Source organism: Malaclemys terrapin, chromosome 7, assembly GCF_027887155.1.
Source record: "Malaclemys terrapin pileata isolate rMalTer1 chromosome 7, rMalTer1.hap1, whole genome shotgun sequence".
In the NCBI taxonomy this organism is placed as follows: Eukaryota; Metazoa; Chordata; order Testudines; family Emydidae; genus Malaclemys; species Malaclemys terrapin.
In genome coordinates, this window is record NC_071511.1 from 19,256,579 (window position 1) to 19,278,849 (window position 22,271).

The following is a 22,271-nucleotide window of genomic DNA, read 5'->3' on the forward strand; positions in this document are numbered from 1 at the left end:
TGGCATCCCTTTTTGTAGCCATAAATTTGAATACTTTCCTCTGCCTGATTTATGCCTGCAATCAATTATTTAGAAGTGCAAGATAGCTCAGTGGTTTGAGCACTGGCCTACTAAACCTAGGGTTGTGAGTTCAATCACTGAGAGGGCCACTTAGGGATCTGGGGCAAAATCAGTATTTGGTCCTGCTAGTGAAGGCAGGGGGCTGGACTTGATGACCTTTCAGGGTCCCTTCCAGCTCTATGAGATAGGTATTCTGAATTCACCCACAAGTGAACAGGAGGGTGCCAACTGCACTCACAAAAATGGAGGTTAGTCTTTGGGAAATTTGGCCCTTTATAAATTTCCCTTCCCTCATTCTTTATTAAGAAGTATAACTGCATGGGAGAAGATTTTTATTTTTCAGTGGCGCAATTCACTTCACAGGGATAAAGCCAAAGTAATTAGGAAACAAAGGAAATGCTGTGCAACCAACATTTCAGACAAATGTCCTTGGGAATTAAAAAATGGAGGAAAAAAACAAAAACACAGGTAGGTAGAATTTCTTCTAATTACAAGCTTAAGGGGCTTAGTTACTATTCCCCGTCTAAATCTTGGTTTTCAAAGGTTTATATGTTGGTAGTTTGCAGATGCATGAAACTTACCATACATAATCTGTTAAACTTTATAAGGACAGGAATTGGTTCAGCCCTTTTATGGTCTCAGACTATTTGGCTCTTCTAACTTAAAAATAGTAAGAACCTCCTCCAACACTCCCTCCCACATACCTACACCAGTCTCTATAAAATTAAAAAAATTGCAGGCAGTCAATCCTGCTTCTTGCCCTGTTTAAACTAAACCTGTCTGCTTTTATAAATGTGCAGTCCCCACAAAACTAAATGTAACAACATTCTTATGTCTTTATGCTGCAACCATTGCTCAGGGAATTATTCAGGGTATCAAAAATAAATACCTATAAGTATCTTCTGGATAGGTTTTTTGGACATAGTCTTGCAATTCCATCTGTGCCTTCTCTTGGAATTTTTCTATTTGGCTTGAACTCGTCAGACCAGGGTGATCTAAAGAAATAAAACATTTCCAAATGTCTATAGTTTCACCATAAAATAAGACATGAGTACTTACAAAGAACCTTCTACTTAATTTCATTCAACTCTTCCTCTTGGGTACCATGGTTGATATGATAGTTGCAGTAAGGAGTACCTCATTAAATCTCAATAAATCATTCTGAGATTATGTATATTATTTTCAAAGACATTAGTATATATGTTATTGAATGAATTATTTGCAAACTAATGTGTTAGACACAATGCATAACGTTATCATTTATGTACACATGCTTAACTAATATGATTTTGTTATGAGTTGTGTGTAATATGAACAGACATTGCTCATTAATATATAGGCTGATGTTGTAATTCTACTTTCTGCTCACTGTTGGTCCTGTAATACGTGTATTTGGCTAAAATTTAATTCCTGGCTTTAGAATTAGTGTACTCATGTTTCCTTCTGCAGCTGGCTGTGCCCACAGAACTGGGAGCACATAAATTCTGATTTGTTAGTCTCTAAGGTGCCACAAGTACTCCTGTTCTTTTTGCATAAATTCTGAGTGCACACCTGCTATCAGTGGGTCCAATCATGCTACAGGGTGGACAGCTTTTGAGGGCATAATCATTTGTTTCTGCTCCTTCTCATTTCAAATGGGTTTCCCTCCGTTGTTTGAACTCACTAGGCAGAATAATCAATTTCTTGCTTTCAAGATTTTGACTTCCAAACCTTGACCGGTTTGTGTTGTCACAATTCCAGATGCTTTCAGCTCATCACTGAGCAGTCAAATAATCAGAAGGGCAGAAAATGCCATGTGTGGCTATGCAAAAACTTCTTCAGCGACAGGCTCATAGGGCCACAAGTGTCATGTTCCTTCTTGCTCTCTCTTAAAAAGGACCAGAGCAGGCCTATACTTGGAGTCTTTCTCCTCCCACATCAGCTAGAAGCATCTCTTACAGTGTGGCCTAGTGGACAGAGACTGAACTAGGACTCAGGAGATCTGGGTTTTATTTCTGCTCTGCCAACAGCCTGTTGGGTGACCTTGGGCAAGTCACTTCACTTGCCTGTGGCGCAATTTCCCCATCTGTAAAATGGGGATAATGAAACGTACCTCCTTGTAAAGAACTTTGAGATCTGCTCATGAAAAGCTCATAGATAAGAGCTATGTATTACTATTACTACAGAAAAACCCAAGGCACAGTCTGAGAAATTCCCCAAAGCAACAGTCCAAGACCCTAAATTAATCTAATTAAAACAAGATTTAATAAGAGTAGATAGAGAAAATATTAAAGCAAAAGAAAAGGCTTGCATGACATCCCTACTCTGAATACTTTGTAAAACTCAGTGAGGTAGATATGTTAGAATTAGTTACAGTGGAAATAAAAGTAAATGCCCTACATTTCTAAGAGAGAGCTTCCCTCTCACTCAGCACTTCTTATCTACCCTTTCAATGTCCTGGGAACGTTTAACTCCCCGTCCCCTGCCTGATCATCACTTTGTACTTTGATATGCCTATGGATACCCCTGACAAAGGTGTCCTCTCTGAGGAAATCCTCAGATCTCATACACAATGTCCATTGTATATTTTTTAGTTATCAGCTCTTATGCTCATTGTCCTTATTAATAAATTGGTGAGAGGAGAGATATTGTGTTTATTGGAGGATGTTTCTAAACCATAGTAGACTTTCAACTCACATTATAGCCAGAGGATATCTTTCCCCATACCATTCTTATCATTAATTATATTCCATATTAAACGAAATGTGACAAATTCACAGTCATCTGTCACACATGCCTACTGACATGCCCCATCCACAGAGGAGGGGTTGGAAATTGATAGCACAGCTTTATGCCACTCAGGGATCCCCTCACACCAAGATAATCCCCAGCTGCACTATTAGAGCAGCTTTCAGGCTTCTTTGTGCTGCCAGAGTATCACAAAGCAGCTTGGGAAAGGGCTGCAGGGACTGAGAATCTGGCCTTGAAATATATGTAAGTATGTATAAAATATGTGGAATTTCTGGAGCCTTAAATCAATTACATTGGGTGCCACAAAAGTTATTTTTTAAAAGGGGTTATTGATGCTAAAGTCTTATGGTGCTGTGAGATATTTTATGAACAACTCAGTAGAACAGTCTCTTCATCACTGGATATTTGGTTCTCTTTAAAATCTCCTGGTGCCAAAAGATTAATATTTTGTAAGTTCAGCATCTGAACTGCAGTTAGAAACACGGGAAGGTCATTATAATGGTTGCCAAATGCCTTACCAGGGCTAAAGAGGACTATAGCTTTAAGGTATGCATATTCATATCCATCAATATCAAGCTTGGCCATGCTGTTACAGAATTCCTGAAGTTTCCAGATGTGTTCCATGACTTGCTTTATTCTGTCTCCGGAAAGCTTATCTACAAACAGACATTACATACTCTCTTAAGAGAGTTCAAATACATTTGAAAAATTAACGAAACCAACACCCATCCCCTTTATAGGAATAGATCAAATGAAATTTTAAACCTTCTGAATTGTACTATAAACTTTTTTAAACCATATAAAAATATATTGTGCATGAATTAATACTCATGGAAGTGAGGACTGAGGATCTAATAAACTGGAGTCAGGCACAGTACTGGCAAACATAATGCAATATTTTTGCACAAAGGTCTGCCAATATATCTAAACCCTAACCAGCAACACCCATGTTATTCCAGTGATGGGCCTCTTCTAAGCAGAATGTGCTGAATGGTGCTATAAATTAAACCGGGGTTCTGGGGAGGTGGACAAAAGTGAGAGATTAGGTGCAAACTATCGAATTACCTTATTGTAACTTGTGACCCAATCAGGAGTCAGTCTGGCTGTCCAGAAGTGAAAGGCTAATGCAATATGACTGTGCCACCTTTTTCCATATCTGTTCCTTTAGAAAAAACTGTTTGTTCACTGTAGTATGTACCCTTTTCCCCTCTTGTGGAGCAGAATTAACTCTGTTACACACAGGTTGATCCCTCAGCCTTCCATATTACCACGTCCTTTGTGTTGGCTTCATCTCCTTTCTGTTTAAAAATGTTTATTTGGAAAGTGCTACACCAATTATGAATTTTCTAAAGTTCCATAGTTTTAGTTGAGCCTTAAGAGGAGATATATGAGGGGCACTTTGTTTCAGGAAGCATTAGCTAAAAAGGGAAGGAAAGACTCCTACTTTGGTAAGAAAATGAGAAACAGTTTTCCTTTTCCTCCTCCCCTGACTGCATATTTGTAGACCAGTCAAAGAAATATGACAGACAGAAACATGAGATTATATTAAGACAGATATATGGACACATGATTTCCATTAATTAACTTAATCAAGATAAGTCAGATCAAGAAACCTACCACATATCAAACTTTTCAGCTGAAAAAATACAAATTAGAAGAACTTTACTCCATGTATGACCTTTAATACTTATATTTCATATCATTATAACTTAAATATTTTTGCCTTCATCTGTACTGCTAATGGCTGCATAGATTTGCTTAGCCCTGTGTGTCCTAAATTGGATTTTTGATGTAATTTAGGATTACTGTATATATTTTATGCAACCACAATAAAAAATTGAAAAGAAAAAACTAGACATTTTTACATATTGTCTTGAAAACAAGAATGAAAATATAATAACATTTCTAAGATAGATAAACTTTGATTCTTGTATTGTGATTATTCAGGGTGATACAGGTGCTATCACATTTTTATTTTTTTAATGTATGGGAAACAATAGTGCAAAAGTACACAGGGAAAACAGCTAAAATTCTAGACTTTCCCAGAATGGTTACGATACTCATAATCTTCCTAGATAAATTTCTAGTGTTTTGTCTTCACCATTTTAAAATAATAATAAAAAACTTAACTTGATACCCTTATGTCAGTACCTTGGAGTGATATAACATGACCTCATATAGAGCCAAATCCTCTTCTCAGTGCAAATCCCAAGTAACAAGGCTAGGTACTGAGGAGGTCTGGAAGGGTCAGGGCTGACAATGGAATTCTTTTCACTCAGGCTATGGAATGGTAATGCCATCTTACGGCTCCTGCAGCTGCTATAATCTCCAAACCCTTGCAGGGCAGTAACCTAATCCTTCATCTTCAAGCCACCCTCCACTCTCAGATGCAGAGAAAACCTGAAGGGCACACTCTTCAGGGAATGCAGGGTATTCAAGCCCACCTCCATGGCCTCTTCACATCATTCCCCTTTCTCTGGGCAGTAAAGCAGAGGTTCTCAACCTTTTTCTTTCTGAGGGCCCCCACAACAGGATATAAAAACTTCATGGCCCACCTGCGCCACAACAACTGGTTTTCTGCATATAAAAGCCTGGGGTGGCGGTAGTGGGGTAGCAAGCAGGGCAATTGCCTGGGGCCCCATGCCATAGGGCCCTGGCAAAGCTAAGTTGCTCAGGCTTTGGCTTCAGCCCCATGCAGTAGAGCTTAGGCTTTCTGCCCTGGGCCCCAGCGAGTCTAATGCTGGCCCTGCTTGGAGGACCCCCAGAAACCTGCTCGTGGCCTCCCAGGGGGCCCCGGACCCCTGATTGAGAACCACTGCAGTAGAGCACCACTTTTTTTGTTTTGTTTTGTTGTGTTTTGAGGGGCTGGTTTGGGGGTAGGATTTGCCTATGATTATTAGGTTTGAAAGGATTACATTTAAAATCAGTAAGTGCTGTAATCGCTGATTTCCCCCTTCCAGACAAACCTCTCCCCTCTCCCCAAACCAAGCAAAAAACCTAATGAAAAAATGCACATTGTTGATAACTGAAATGTATTGTGTGGGAAATTAAAAAATATATAACATATTGCACCTGTAGACCGGGATGGGCAAAATTTTTGGCCCGAGGGCCACATCTGGGTGGGGAAATTGTATGCAGGGCCATGAATGTAGGGCTGGCGCAGGGGGCTGGGGTGCGGGAGGGATTGCGGGGTGTGGGAGGGGGTGCAGTGTGCAGGAAGGGGCTCGGGTGCAGGAGGTTGGGGTGTGGGAGGAGTTTGGGGGTGCGGAGTGCAAGAGGGGGCTCAGGGCAGGGGGTTGGGATGTGGGAGGTGTTTGGAGTGGGGGCTCTGGCCTGGCACCGTTTACCTCAAGAGGCTCTGGGGTGGCAGCGGGTCTGAGGCAGGCTCCCTGCCTGTCCTGGCCCTGAGCCTCTGCTGGAAGTGGCCAGCATGTCCGCAGTGGCTCCTGGGGGTGGGGCAGATGGCTCTGCCATGCACTGCCCTCACCTGCGGGTACCACCCCCGAAGCTCCCATTGGCCGCAGTTCCCTGTTCCCGACCAATGGGAGCTGCAGGGGGCAGTGCCTGCAGGTGAGGGCAGCGCACGGAGCCCTCTGCCCCCCCAAGGCCGCAGGGATGTGGTGCAGGATGCTTCTGGGAGTGGCGTGGGGCCAGGGCAGGCAGGGAGCTTGCCTTAGCCTCGCTGCGCCATGGGGCTGGCAATCCCGCGGGCTGGATTGAAACCCTGATGGGCTGGATCTGGCCCGCGGGCCGTAGTTTGCCTTCCCCTGCTGTAGACAGTTTGTAAGCTATGGCTGTCATTTTATTATTAAGAAATTAAATTGACAGAATTTAAAAATCATGTGACAGATTCTGTGCTCAGCTTCCAGGAGGCACCCATGGAAGGCACAGCCCAGGGAGAGGAGTGGCAAAGGTGGCTTTAATACATTTTTTTACTGCCTACGTTCTGAACTGGCTGGTGGCAAGAATGGCTCCTGGAATATATTAGAACAGCCTCCGGAGCTGCTCTAATTTACAGCAGCTACCTCAGAGCTGCAACTGCAGTTGACCTCTGCAGCTCCTGTATCCTCCTCATTGATGTGAGGGAGGGAAGGGGGAAACAAATGTCCAGTGAACATGGTCATAGATCCTTTGGTTTTGCGTCTCCATCATCCCCGCAAAACCCCATGATGTGCTGGGATCTAATATAGAGCACACAGAATCCTGACCCCTTTGTGTGTTGCCCTCACATTAACAGTGGAATTACATCGGTTCCATTGTATCTAAGGGCTCTCCACATCATGGAAGAATCCTTCCAATAAAAATTATGATTATTAATGAGGGTACATCATTTGAGGTTTGCCTATCCTTAACTGTGACTATTTTCTGCAGTCACTTTGAAACTTTAACTGTTTTCATGGTTTGCTATTTACTCAGTTTATGTAGATTTTAAAAATGTATTTATCTTTGTACCTTCATCCTGGTACTAATCCTTGCTAGTTTCATGACATATGTAGTATTCTGTAATTTTCTGGCTACATATACATCTGGTTCTTCTACTTCTGTAAGTAAAGATAAATTGTATTTGCAGACTTCAGGCTGTCACTATTGATTTTTTTTTCTACAGACAAAATAATTTCCCCCATTTATAAAAAAAGAAAAAGTTACCCATATCAATCATATTAATTTGCATAATCCTCCCTGTAAAAAATCAACTGTACCAGATCATCCTCCATTCTAGAGATAAAAATTAGCAGGTTAACACCGAATCAAAAAAGATACCTATCTTCTTAATGACGCAAGAGGCAGTTTGTTTTGAGCTTTTTTATATAACTTTGTGACATAGCCATTAATTAATTATTAAATATTTATATTTTGGTAGTGTGATATACTTGCAGTAATAATTGTGCAGTGATGGTCAGCAACTCTTTCAAAAGTGTAACTGTAAACAACTTGTGGTGTGTGTGTGTATGTATATGTTTCATCACCTCCAGCAAAGAAAAATACCCACATGAAATTCTAGGATGGGAGGAAAATTCTATGGTGTGCACTCTACAGTGCATCCTTTGAATTCTTCTGTTGGGTGGGCCGGATTTCAGACCGTATCTTGAGAAATCTGCTGGACACAGAAGACCATCTATGCTAAAACTCTGTATCAGCAAACTCCAGTGCCCTTCTAAGCTTCCTGGACTCCCATTCTGCCTCTGCACTGCCAGGGACCCCAAGTGCGGGCTTCGTTTGGAACTCTCCACAAGAGCAGATCACAGAAAAGTTAATGTAGCTTCAAGACGCATCAGCTTTTTTTGTAGACTCTCAGATGGATGAAAGGGAGGAAGGAGAGATACTGTGTGTGTCCCCTCTAGCCTGGGCTCCACCCCATGCATTTATCTCTAGGGCTATGTCTTCACTACCATGGTAAGTCGACATACGCTATGCAACTCCAGCTACATGAATAACGTTGCTGGAGTCGACACATCTTAGGTCGAGGTACCGCGTGGTCTACACTGCAGGGGATTGACAGGAGAAACTCTCCCGTCGACTTACCTTACTCTTCTCGTCGGGGGTAGAATACAGGGCGTCGACTGGAGAGTGATTTGCTGTCAATTTGGCATGTTTTCACTAGACTCACTAAATCGACCGCCTGTGGCTCGATCTCAGAGCATGGATCCCGGCTGTAGTGTAGATGTAGCCTAGAACTATGGAGAGCTCTTTGTGAAGTTGGTGAGATTGACTCCTACATTCTGTGCAGGAATAGTGGAGGGTTCCTTCCTTCTGTGTTTGGATCTCAGGGGGAACAATACCTGTTCTCCCGTGGAATATACTTTGTGAAAAAAATGTACAGACACAGGTTTTTAACTCTTTACTGCTGAAAGTAGCACATACCTGCCTAACATGTACCTAATACCTATCATGACCTAACACGTACCTTCCTGTATGCTGTTCTGCAGGTGGTTGACGATAGCTGCTAGGATAGTAGATAGACTCATCACCTGTGCACATTGTGCTAGGCCTAAGGTAAACAGCTCATTCCAGCAGGCACGAACTAGGCTTGTGTTACAGTCCTGTCTATAAAGACACAAATCAAACACACAATTCTAGCAAGTATTAAACTCATATTGGTATTATCCTATAGGTCTGACATGTGGAAAATTATGGTTATATATTATAACAATAGTATTCTGGTCACTATAGTAACAGGCAGATATTGACAAATAACAGAAATTTAAAAAAAAACAGCAACAAAAGTGCTTGAGGCTGGATGCACTGGCTATGAGAAATGATCTTAGATTATCTATGCCAAGTTATATGTCCAAAAATGAGTTGCTTGCTTTTGACTCAATTTCACAATACAGCCTCATGGCCCTCTATAATGTCAAGTATTATCATCATCAGTCATCTTGTTTTTCATATTCTTCAAAAATGTAGAAAAATGCTATATAGTCCCTATACATTTTAAACAATTTATTATAAACTAATTAACTTTATCTTTTAAAAATCAACACAGTTGCAAAATGTTCAGCTTAATACTTAAATAATCACTCAACAGAAAAATATTCACTCACCCAAGTGCTTGGAAAGCAGGGATGGATCTAGCCCAGTGCATTGAGAGGAAAAGCAGTCGTGATGCTGACTCACAGATGTAATGTACATTAAGGTACTCTGGCATTGGACTAGGCATTGTTAGCTGCACGGAAATAAGAGTACAGTATAGTCTGTACAGGTCAGACATCAATCAGTGTTTATTATGAACGAAATAAACTTGAATAAAAACATGCAATCTGCATTCAGAGACTTTTGCTGAAAACTGCCATTTATCATGGAGTTAGATTAGTAAAACTTCAGCACATAACTCAGTAATAGTGGTAAGAAGAACAGGCTGGGTATGGGGAAGTGTGAAAGGAATAATATGGGAAACCAAATGGGATGGTTCTGTAAAAGTACTTTAGTATTAATTCAACAACACTTATCCCTGAATTTTCATTACTGCGTGCAGCATCATTAGCTTCACAATTACTATAAAATTGATGAGTATCAGATCTTAAACTAAGTGCAATTCTTTAAAATTGCAACTTATTTAAAATCTATATTATCCTGGCAAAGCCATGCCATATGAATCTACACTTGCAAAAAACACAATTTTACTTGAAGTACACAGATTAGCTTTCCTATACATTGCTTATTTCACTATCTTGATGATTTTTATCTGCTTAAAGGAAATGCACTTTGACAGCAAGAAGGAACATCCTTATTGGTTTCTCCCATACAATATATCTAAAAGAGGTGCTTGCTCAAATTCACTTGAAGATACAGCTGCTTCAAAGTGCAATCCCTTCTGCAATTCCATAACAACAGTTCGCCAAATAATGATCATAAAGAACATAGTTGTAATCCTTAAAAAATGGCCCAAATTTCAACATCCTTGACGTGAGGATGCCTCAAATAGCCGAAGTCAAGAGTTCAAAATATTTTTTAGTAACTATGTATATGAATTGCACATTTGATATTATTTGTTATATTTAACACTACAAATGATTCACAGTAGTGCTATATGTAAGATCTAAATCTAAAACAAACATCATCCCACTGTCAACTGACAGGTCCCAAGGAGAGTGCATATGCAGTGCTCCAGGATACAGAGTGCAAGGGAAATGTGGAAATATTTTATTATGTCCTTAACAACAATAGCTAGTATACTAGACAATACTGACTATGGCAAAATACAACGATAGAAGAAAAACACAATACTAAAATCATTCCAAGTTATGTCTTTGCCAAAAAGATAGTTGAGGAAGCACTCACCTTAAATGTGACATGTGTATCTGTAAGTAGGGGTCCTTCCACTTCAATTATTGGTGTTGACTGATCTCTGCTGATTACATGAATATTCCCTCCTCCTGTAGGATCCATCCCATCTGCCAAGTTCTGAGCTACTGTGCCATCTGTGGTATTAAGTGCTTTAGCTAAAGTATCAAATGCCCTGCAAATAAATGAAGAAACAATACAAGTTTATTTTCTTATAACCATTAACAAATTTAGAGTTGAGGGCAAATCAAACACTACAAGTTTTTCCATCTAGAAGATAAGCCAGAAACCTTTTTCTCACAGATTCTGGGCCAGATTCTCCAATACACTCTGTTCTTTTGCTCTGCTCAGGCAGTGTGAACGGGCCAGGCAGGTTCTGGACATATATGTCTGATGGAAAATTCCCTTGCAGAGGGGAATTCTTCCCTGGCATAAGCCCTGCACCAGCTGCTCTTTCTTATTCTAGTAATGGTGGCTCCTGCACTGCTCACCCACCTTCCTCTTTCTCACCTTGAGGCTTCATTACAAGGATCCTCCACTGGCATACGGTCTCCTAGGGATGTTTTGGGAATGCATATATTTAAGCAGTCCCTAGGCTTCTTTCTAACTAAAATTGGGATTAGGTTGACATCAACAAACCTTGTCTTTTATGGCAATCCAAGACAGAATTTGAAGCCCAGCTCTCCAAAGTTATCATCTCAATCTCTTGTTCATTTCAAAATCAGGAAACGGGAAGTAAAACCTTGCAGCTCCATTTTTTTAATTGTTTTTTTCCCCTCAAAAATGGTAATATGTAATGCTAATGTATGAAAACAGGAAAAAAATTGGATTTTAAAGCAGTCCTATCCCATCTTTTCCATATAGGTTCCTAGGATAAGATTGCAAAATCAGGAAAATGCAACCAGCTCCTTGAGGTTACCCCACAACTCCGCTCCGCTCTGGAGCTCAGACTTTGAGGAGAATTGAGCCCATTTCATACTCATATTCACATTATGGTATTTCATAATGCTGTTATGCAACTATTTTCCAAGCAATCTGTTTACACGTTAACTATTTATTCTTTGGGACCCAGATTTAAAAAGTATAAAGTTGGTATCAGCAGAAGCAGCCAGGTGCTCTGCACTTTTAAAAATCAGTTAGCTTATTTAGGAGTCAAAAAATTGCTTCTGTTTTTAAAAATCTTATCCTAGGAACCTATATGGAAAAAGTGGGATAGGACTGCTTTAAAATCCAATTTTTTCCTGTTTTCATACATTAGCATTACATATTACCATTTTTGAGGGAAAAAACAATTTAAAAAAATGAAGCTGCAAGATTTTACTCCCGTTTCCTGATTTTGAAATAAACAAGAGATTGAGATGATAACTTTGGAGAGCTGGGCTTCAAATTCTGCCTTGGATTGCCATAAAAGACAAGGTTTGTTGATGTAAACCTAATCCCAATTTTTTCCACATTACAAACCATATTGTCAGCCTTGTCCTAGGGAAAATTTAAGAGTAAAACTGGAGACATTAAAGGCCAGGACTGAAGTTCATGACAATTGTGTGGGAGAAGCTTGCACACCATCTGCCTGTACTATACTTGACACAGCACTGTAGCTATTATTTCCTTACTTTCACAAACTCTAAACACACATGCACACTCAAAGTAAAAAACTGAAATAACACAAAACTGTTACCGATTTTCAGCATTTTTGAAGGAAAGATATTTGTGTCACAAACCAGTTATCTTTTCCTGTAACTTAAATATGAAATACAGCCCTGCTTTATTATACTGCATTTGTTACTAAACAGGGGAGAGCATCTATAACAGTAAAATGAATGAAAAGAGTTCTTCAGAGTGGCAGAAGTTCAGGTCGATGGCAGTAGCCAAACATGGACCATTAATGAAATTATACAATGAGTTAAAAAGGTCATTACTAGTGTGGCATGAACCTATAATGTATAGGTTCGCCTTCCATATAAGCTGCCAAAGTAAATTCATACCGAGTGATCTCACTTGCAGATTGATCCTCTTGTTGGATTTCAGAAGTATCTCCATTATTAAGTGACTCAGTGAGGCTGGCAAGGGATGTTACAACATTTGCCAGTGTTCCTAAAGCACCCTGACTTGTCTCAGCCTACAAAAAAAGAAACCATATTAATGGATCAAAATTATATATAGTTAGGTGAAATGCTGTAAGTAATGTAATCACTTCATAATTATTAAATCCTCTGTATCTCCTTCTTCTGTTCTCACATAGGTTTCACTTCCTCCTGAATATCCACAGTGAAGGACAGTGGTTGACATTTGGGTAAGGGTGATCATTAAATTCTCCAAAACGTTCCCTTCTGACTTCCAGGTGGCTTTTTTTGTGATGGGATCAACTACAGGGTTATCAACCTAAATTCATGCATAATTATATCTGGGGGAAAAAGGTATGTCTCCCTGAATCAGGTATGTTGAAGATGGAAAAGATCATCTAGATCAGTGGTTCTCAAACTAGGGCCGCCGCTTGTTCAGGGAAAGCCCCTGGCGGGCCGGGCCGGTTTGTTTACCTGCCGCGTCCGCAGGTTCAGCTGATCGCGGCTCCCACTGGCTGCGGTTCGCCGCTCCAGGCCAATGGGGGCTGCAGGAAGGGCGGCCAGCATGTCCCTCAGCCTGCGCCGCTTCCCGCAGCCCCCATTGGCCTGGAGCGGTGAACTGCGGCCAGTGGGAGCCATGATCAGCTGAACCTGCGGACGTGGCAGGTAAGCAAACTGGCCTGGCCCGCCAAGGGCTTTCCCTACACAAGCTGCGGCCCTAGTTTGAGAACCACTGTTCTAGATCATCCATTCTATCTCTCCCAAAATATAGGATTTGTTTCAGCGCACGGTGGTATTATCATCTCAAGCTACATGTTACAGAAAGGCAACAACCTTAGGGCTGCCTGCAGCAGCCTCCCCACTCCATCTTCCTCCTCAGGGGACAATAATTAGTGAGTGAATCCCCACAGACAGAGCCACTAGACCTGCCCTCCTTTGCACTTGTGGAACTGTGGTGGTCTCTCCAATTTCTAATGCCCTCTACCCCTTTGCAATGGAACAGAAACCGTTTGGCTGAGGTAAGGACCTTTTGTGACTGCAAAGGGGTCAGAAGGATTTCTTTTTAAAAACATACTCAAAATAATTTAGTAAATAAAATGTAAGATTTGTAATAAATGAAAGGAATATTACCTTGGAGTCTGTAGCTAGCAGGACTGTACCATCATCCCGTATCAATGGCTGCTGAATGTTCACAAGCATTCCTGGATCAAGAAGACCCGTTGACCTGTTCAGACATGTAAAGAATCTAAGAGTGAACCTATTTTAGTGCAGTATAATGAGGATTACTCTTACTGGGCTTTCCATTTTGTGATGTTGAGAATTTATCCATCAGAATTTGGTCCTGCTGAAAACTATTTCCAAAAAATAATGTGTGTCCTGGAAGAAACTGCACTTTAACCGGAGGGTTGGTGATTTTGCCACTGCAAATGAATGCCTTTCTTTCTTTTGCTAAAGTGCTGGTGATTTCTCAACCTGATTTTCCTCTCATTAGCTTTTCAATTTGATTTCTTCTGTCATGCTGGCAGGTGTTGTCTTCTTCATTACAACCAGTAAGCCATTATTAGCTATGTAAATTTGCATGGCACTTTACAGAAGATCATGCCCCAAGTAAGTGGCATTCCAAGTGAGACAGGGCAAAGACAAGGATCACATCAGATGAAGAAGTGAGATAAAGAAAGAACAATGTTTACATAAAACCACATATCCCAATTTTACTTAAAACTTTGTCCTGCTCTTACCATGCCCCTTATCTAATGTTCTTTCTCCCTTTTCCATACATAACTTAGGGCCTGATCTGTGAAGTGCTTTGTAGTCAATAAGTATAATTATGATGTATTTGTTATTTATATAGCATGATAGGTTTGCATGGCACAATATAGATGAATAATGCATGACAGATTCAGGCCTCAGGGAGTTTATCATCTCAGGCCTGGCACTGAAATGGTAAACTCCAGGAACTTGTCATGCATTATTCAACTGTGTTATGTTATGGAAATGTACGGTTCTATATAAATAACAAATACATGATATTAATAATAATACTTATTGATTATAATGTGGTTATTAGGGTTGTGAAGGAGAACACATCTTGCATGTGCAACAGAAAAAAAAATATAAAAGAACAAAATGTGTTTGACCACAGTATTTATCAGACACTTAGTTTCATACATAACACAAATGCAAATATTTAGCAGCAAATTTTCAAAGGAGTTTCCAGTCCAGGCTTCCAAACTGCTATGGCATTTTTATTTGAAGTCATTGCATATGTGCATCAGATATTCAGACTCCTAAATGCCACAATTCTTATTGCAAATACTATCTGCACATATTAATTGTGCTCTAGAACACACAAAACTTGTACCAGAAAAAATTGTGCATACAATTGTGTCTACTTTTGAAAATGTGGCCTTTAAGCTAGATTGCTATTTTCTATCTATGTTAGGATATATAGTTGTATATACTATAGTATGTACATTACTATTGTATCCAAATGTATTTCCATGCCCATTTGTTTGGAAATAGCTGAACCCTCAAAGAATAACCACCATCATGTAAGAAGGAAACTTCCATTCTAGAATTTAAAAAGAGGCCATACTTTTGGGGCCTGATCCTACCTTCCCCTGGAGTCCATTGTTTATAAAACTGACTCCACAAGACTCTAGTCTGAAGGCATCTTAAACAGACCCATTTTACACCTAAAAACTTACCGGGTGCCATCTTTATCTGCTACAAATGTTGGAGTTGCTATGAGAGGGCTTCTTAGGTCTTTCCTGATATAGATTTTTTCAGTTGAAGCTGCACAGTTGGTTGGTTTCTCCCGTTGCACATCAAAAGGCTTTCTTTCACTCTGAACCGCTTCATCAGAATAGAAAAATACAGATTTGAAAGGAAATAATTCATCCAAAAACTAAAGTAAAGGAAAATCTTAAAGCAAGATTTCAGTTTGCATGAAACGTGTTGGCTCATTTCAGTTCAATGCAATATTGGAAATTCAGTATGATAACTGAAGAGACATAGGCCCAAGTGTTGCAATGCACTTAATCACGTTTATTAAATAAGAAATCAATGGGACTAATCATAGTCTTAAGTGGGACTGGGGTGAGAGCTTGCTACTGCATTGCATTTAACCAAGTTAAGCATTCAGGAAGACACATTTTCACACTATGATTTTGAGGAAAGGAATATGTAGATTTTAGACCAATGATATTTCTTGAACATTTTATTTAAAAAATCAATGCTAAAATTCATAGCAGGGTAGACAGGCTAAGAGGAAATGTTTGCACTGCTATATGGCAGAAGAGCGTTTAATGTCTAGGCACAGTGGATCTGTAAATGATTTAAAGGTAATGCACACATCTAGCCAGTTAAGAAGGTCTAGTGGGCTCCTAAAAAAAAAAATCTCTCCAGGATTAAAAATACCTCCAGTTTTAAAGTGTAGGGGAAAAGGCTTATTGTTCAAGGTTCTAAAAGGGATATGGATGTATCTCAAGCAAAAGAATCAGAAAACGACATTAATGTTGTGATTTTAAAGAAAATGAAATTTATTCCCCTGAAATATTGGGTCATCATAGTTGAGTGGACTATGCATGGGACTGGCAGGCATGAACTCCTGCCACTAATTTGCAGTGTGGCTTTGGGCAAGTCATTTAACTACATGGTGCTCACTTGAAAAATTTTCTCAAAAATTGGGATATTAAAACTGATATTCTTCGCAAGGGTGTTGTGAGAATTATTTAATGTTTGTACAACACTATATATACATATAGTGCACAATATAAAATATAAAGCACTATATAAGTTCAGAGCATTACTCTAGTATTATTGTACCAGTCAGACATTCATACAGCAATCAGCTATAAAGCAGTTCTTCATGGCCTCATGAATCTAACTTTCTTCCACCTAGCCTTCCCACCTTAACAAAAATAAAATTTAGAAATAAAAAAAAATTCCCAACTGACTGGGGATGGAGAGAAAATTATCCTAATGTTTGTTAGCAATCATAAGGCCCTGAAACTAGATTATGAACATGATATAAATACTGTACCTTGTATAGAAAGGATTTGCTGTATTGTTTATTAACACCGGATTAAGTTCAATGATTGCCAGTGCAAATAATTCACACTTATTAACCAGAAGCCTGATCCAGTGTCCACTGAAATCAATGGGAATCTTTTCAACTGATCACAGTGGACCCTGGATCAACCTCTAGAAATGCAGCAGCATCTGCAGTTTGCCACTAAAAGTAGCATTGGGACATTTTAAACTGCCAGCTCAAAAGAGCCCTACAACTGGCCATGGGAGGCCCATCCCAAGGTAGAAGGATCCTGTTATGGTGTATAGCTAGCATAATAGCTTCTCTGCCACCTATGTCTGGCATAGAGGGCATTGCCAGTGATAAGGCCGTGGCTGGTGCTTCCCTGTGCCTCAGAGATCCCAGATGGTGTAACAGCCCTTTAAGCCCACTGGCAGGTAGAGAAATTCAGAGCAGTTTTCAGACAGTTCTAATTTACATGGAGGGGGAGACTGGCACACAACTAGCCCAGGATCAAGAGAACACAAAGATGTCTTAAAGACATCTTTGCACCTCCCTCTTAAGCTGCATTGTATACTCTTCGATGACAGCCTTTGACTCCAGGTACTTTAGAGTTAAATAATATTCACAATAAAATAATCCCAAACTTGTAAAGAAGGTATTGGAATAATATTTGCAATGAATATAAAACGTAGCTTTATGTCTTTTCTTTTAATAAAACAAATTTGGGGTAAGTACAGTGTTATGCAATAGTATGCCACAAAGGTAGAGAACATTGCACTTCATCTCACAGAACATAACATGTCTTATTTAATGGGAAAACTGCAGCAAGTGGGATTTATGGTACATTATTCTATAACAGGAGAAATAAGCCCCAAATCTGACAACAAAACAAATCTATCCATACACAAGAAGTTATTCCAAAATGAGGCCAGAGAGTTTCAGAAGGGACCAGAACATCATCTTGTCTGACCTCCTGTATATCACAAGCCACCAACACCACCCAATATCCACACACTAAACCCAACAACCAAAACTAGACCAAAGCATTACAACCCACAGGAAACCACACAAACATGTGCCACAGGCAGAAAATAGGAGTGTCATTCTCCATTACAAACACTACTTGTAAAATGCACTAAAAGTGAGATTCTATATATCCCTTCTTATAATATCACACATAAGAGATTGATTTCAAAGTTATTCATTGCTGTAGCTTGAACTTCCTCTACAAAAGTGAACCAAATAACAGGTTTAGAGAAGAAAATGTGAGGCAGATATTTGGGATGACAAAAATTCTGTAACAAAGATACTTCTTGATCTGTATTCAAGAAAGTATTGCAGATGTCTTAGAACTTGGTGTTTCACATGGACAAAGATAGAAAACTGAAAATATATTTAACTGTACTGATCATCTACATATTTATTACTTGGTAGACAAAGTATCAGTTTGGGTAATGAACACTCACATTCCATTTTCATGCCCATCTCTAGGCATTTCTTAAGCCTACAAAACTGGCAACGATTCCGATGGTGTTTATTGATGATACAGTCCTGGTTGCTACGACAACTGTAGGTCAAATTCTTCCTTACACTCCTTTTAAAGAAACCTTTGCATCCCTCGCAACTGACAGCGCCATAGTGACGACCTAAAGGAAAAGGGAATGCATGTGCAGCTCGGTTACCACAAGGAAATTATTTATATTTTTAATACCAACATTTTATTTATAGCAGGCAGAGCCTATTGACAAATCACACCTTGATTTGTTTTATATTCCTGGTTATTCCTCATATCTGTAGGCACTGATGGTGAAAGCACTATTCTAGTCTGATGTCATAGTTTTGTTTTGCGTTTCTTTCAGGAGATCCTCCAGGATCAGCCCATTTCCCACCATCCTTGAAGAGTAAACATAATGGCAACACCCACTTCAGCCCAGGACTAATGGTTCCTCTTTGAGTCCATCAGTGTAGCTACATAATTGCTAATGAAGTCACATGCATGGATACAAAATATATAAAGGATATTACATGCAAAAACGACATTAAAAGAATATTAAAGTTGCAAGTCAATCACTCAAAACATAGGAAATTCCAGAATAAAGGTTGTCCAGGTGACATTAATTCAGACCCCTTTGCATATGCATTATGATACTACCTTTAATTACATGATCACATACTACTTTTTTCATAGGACCCCACCTCATTTAGTGCGTTGAATGGATGGAAAGTGCTCACTGCCCAGTTGAGCAAACTCCCTGCACTGTACTCTCAGCTCAAGCTTGCCCAGGAAATGAAAGAGCATTGGACCCCAAACTTACTCTCAGGGACAGGAGTGTGTGGTCAGGCCTAATGGTTGGAGTCATGGAGGTAGCCAGGCCTGAAGATTAGAGTGGAGCCAAGCTGGAGTCTATAGGATTATAGGATACACTGGGGCCGTAGTTAAGAGCAGAGCTGATGGTCAGTGACAGGGATCAAAAGTCGAATGCTAGAGCCAATGGGTGAGCCAGAGATATGGTCAGGAAGCCGGGGTGCTCAGGATGGAGAAGGGCAGGGGCTGAAGCAGTCACAAGAGCAGGCTGGGTAGGAAGCAGGAACATGCTCAGCTGTGGACATGGAACACGTCGAGCACCCAGCGAGCTCTGTTGCTGTGTTAAATAATAGGTAGCTTCTCCCCTGCACCAATCAAGAAGCGCAATCAATCATGCAGCTTCCCCACTCCCCCGCCCCACTAGGATCAGCTGTGTCCAGTGTGTTGCTAGGACACTGACCATGCTGCAGCTGGCTCCCTGACACTTACACCCCTCACACTGTGTTGTTGCTAGCTGGTCAAAAGTGAATGTTTTCTTGCCAATATTGGAGTTCAGACTAGTATTGGTTCAAGGAGGGTTTAACTAGTCTGATACCAAGCACAGCTTGCCATAATTGTGGTCAAGTATCATGTCATTTAACTTACTTGTTCACAATTGTGTTCAAACCACAAGTATACCAGCCATAGGTGGTGATAGCCAACACATTTCTGTACTGTAAATTCATCCTCTTTTGACCGAGTCTCAACTGCTATTCTCACTATACATAAACACATCGTCACTCCATCTTTACTAGTAACATGTCTGTTACAAGAGCATATTTGCTTACCTGATGCTTTATCTCCACAAACAACACAATATTCTACTACTTGTGGTCGCTGGACATCAGCTTTACCCAACAAACGTTCCACTGAAGCAGAGTCTGTCACAATCTAAAACAAAATGCCAGAACAGTTAAGGTGTTGCTTTGATATATCACATCAAATCAAGCTCTAAAGAGATTTCATATTCAGATCAACTGATTGGCTTAGCATTGCTAACTCTTGCAGGCTAGTACTTGCAATAGAATTTGGCATCTAACCTGCTTAGGCACTTTTGTAAATCCCAGTAGGCACCTAAATACCTTTATAAATCTGCCCCTAAATTTAGTCTGGAAGCCTGGTTTAGGCAGAGGCCTGTTGCAGTTTGGAAAGACAGAGTCCAGTCTGGGAGTTTAGCTTAGGTAGAGGCCTGATTCAGAACTGAAAAATTTATTCCTGATTGGGGCTCATCTTAAGCAGAGACCTGCATTAGCCTTCAAAGATTCAGGGCTTGTCTACATAGAGAAGTTATTGCAGAATAAAGAAATTTAAGTGTAATAGCTATACTGGAATAACTTCCCCATATAGGTAATTTTATTCTGGAATAAGAGTGCCTTTTTCCAGTTTAGCTTAATCAGCTTCCAAAGTGGATTAAACTAAATCAGAAAAAGGAATTTATATATTATAAATAATATCTGAGTTTTTTTCTGCTCCTCCCCTTTCACTGAATTTGAGCCTCTGATGCCATTCACATAGGTAGATCACTGCGTGACAATGCACTTCACCGCAGGAGCAAACATTATCATTTGGATAGCTAACTGGTATGGTTACCATACGTCTGGATTTCCCCGGATATGTCCGGCTTTTTGGGCTCCAAATCCCCGTCCGGGGGGAAATCCCAAAAAGCCGGACATGTCCGGGAAAATCGGGACATGCGTGCCGGCGGTCGGCTGGCCCGGGGGCCGGCTGGCTCGGGGGCCGGCGACTCGGGGGCCGGCAGGGCTGGCGACTCGGAGGCTGGCGGCTCGGGGGCCGGCCGGGCCGGGGGCTCAGGAGCTGGCGGCTCGGGGGCCGGCGGTCGGCCGGGCCGGCGGCTCGGGGGCCGGCGGTCGGCCGGGGGGTGGTCGGCCGGGCCAGACCGGGGGCTCGGGGGCCGGCGGTCAGCCGGGCCGGGGGTGCTCGGCCGGGGGCCCGGGGGCCGGCAGTGCTGGGCGGGCCGACCCAGGCTGGAGACTCACCTCCTCCCCCCCCCCTTACCTGCTTCAGGCTTCCCGTGAATCAAATATTCGCGGGAAGCAGGGGAGGGGGCGGAGTTGGGGCGGGGACTTTGGGGAAGGGGCGGAGCTGGGGCGGGGCCGGGGCCCCGTGGAGTGTCCTCCTTTTGGAGGCTCAAAATATGGTAACCCTACTAACTGGTCACTTGGAGTTGTAAATCAGATAGCTAAACATCTAACTGCTAATACTCATACCTGCAATAAAGTGTAAGTACAATAAAAAAGAAGGTACAAATTTTGTGGACACAAATTTTGCTCACAAAAGGGAACACAGCCTTCTGAAAATATAGGCCTGTCTAGTTTTTTTTAAAATTACTCCTCTTTTTAGACACCATAAACAAAGTATATCCACTAGTTTTGTAGGTCCTATGAAAATAGAGGGCCAGATCCTCAGTTGGCATAAATCAGCATTACTTTATTGACTTCAATGGAGCTATGCTGGTTTACAGCAGCTGAAGACTTGGCCCACAATGTTTTGTGCACCTCACATTATTTCATTCACACTCCTTTTAGAGCAGTGGTGGACAACCTGCAGCCCGCACGTGGCCCATCAGGGTAATCCGCTGGCAGGAGGTGAGACAGTTTGTTTACATTGACTGTTCGCAGGCACGGCCGCCCGCAGCTCCCAGTGGCCGTGGTTTGCCATTCCTGGCCAATGGGAGCTGCGGAAAACGGCAGCCAGCATGTCCCTGAGGCTCACGCCACTTCTCGCAGCTCCCATTGGCCAAGAACAGTGAACTGCGGCCACTGGGAGCTGCGGGCAGCCGTGCCTGCAGACGGTCAATGTAAACAAACTGTCTCAGGGCCTGCCAGTGGATACCCCGACGGGCAATGTGCGGCCCATGGGCCACAGGTTGCTCACTGCTGTTTTAGAACTTTGGGGATATCATTCAATGATGCGAACATACAAACAAGAATGCTTGGCAAGACAAAGTGCTATATGAAAGGAAGTTAAATAATGCAATAATATAAAATTCTGTTCAGTTCAAAATACAGGATGAAAATAGTCCATCTTTAACCCTTTGCATACCAATAAATCAGAGGCAGGATTAAACCTAAAAGAGAAGAAAAGGGAAGAGAGAGGAAAGGAAGGAAGTGGGGGAGTATAATCCAATAAACTCATAATTTTTTCAATCAAAGAAGTTAATCCTAACAAAATTAATCTCACTGACAAAGTTTTTAAAAAGCTTTTAAAAAACAGCTTTAAATTAATTATGTTTATT

At 41.0% G+C, this 22,271-nt stretch overlaps 1 protein-coding gene across 8 annotated transcripts in view; it reads right to left on the reverse strand.

The window, feature by feature from the left end:
• Window positions 1-22,271, reverse strand: part of NR2C2 (nuclear receptor subfamily 2 group C member 2) — a 63,241-nt gene that overhangs the window by 12,664 nt on the left and 28,306 nt on the right. For 6 of the 8 annotated variants that reach the window (XM_054033588.1, XM_054033586.1, XM_054033587.1 and 3 more), the window contains 10 exons: window positions 19,804-19,906; window positions 18,138-18,317; window positions 15,344-15,491; window positions 13,767-13,860; window positions 12,558-12,691; window positions 10,570-10,747; window positions 9,333-9,454; window positions 8,696-8,835; window positions 3,309-3,446; window positions 950-1,055 (listed from right to left, as the gene is read on the reverse strand). In XM_054033588.1, the coding sequence (XP_053889563.1) occupies window positions 950-1,055; window positions 3,309-3,446; window positions 8,696-8,835; window positions 9,333-9,454; window positions 10,570-10,747; window positions 12,558-12,691; window positions 13,767-13,860; window positions 15,344-15,491; window positions 18,138-18,317; window positions 19,804-19,906 (1,343 nt within the window). Of the gene's footprint in view, window positions 1-949; window positions 1,056-3,308; window positions 3,447-4,084; window positions 4,281-8,695; window positions 8,836-9,332; window positions 9,455-10,569; window positions 10,748-12,557; window positions 12,692-13,766; window positions 13,861-15,343; window positions 15,492-18,137; window positions 18,318-19,803; window positions 19,907-22,271 lie in introns of those variants that run through there. The other 2 variants (XM_054033591.1, XM_054033593.1) reach the window with 2 other exon arrangements.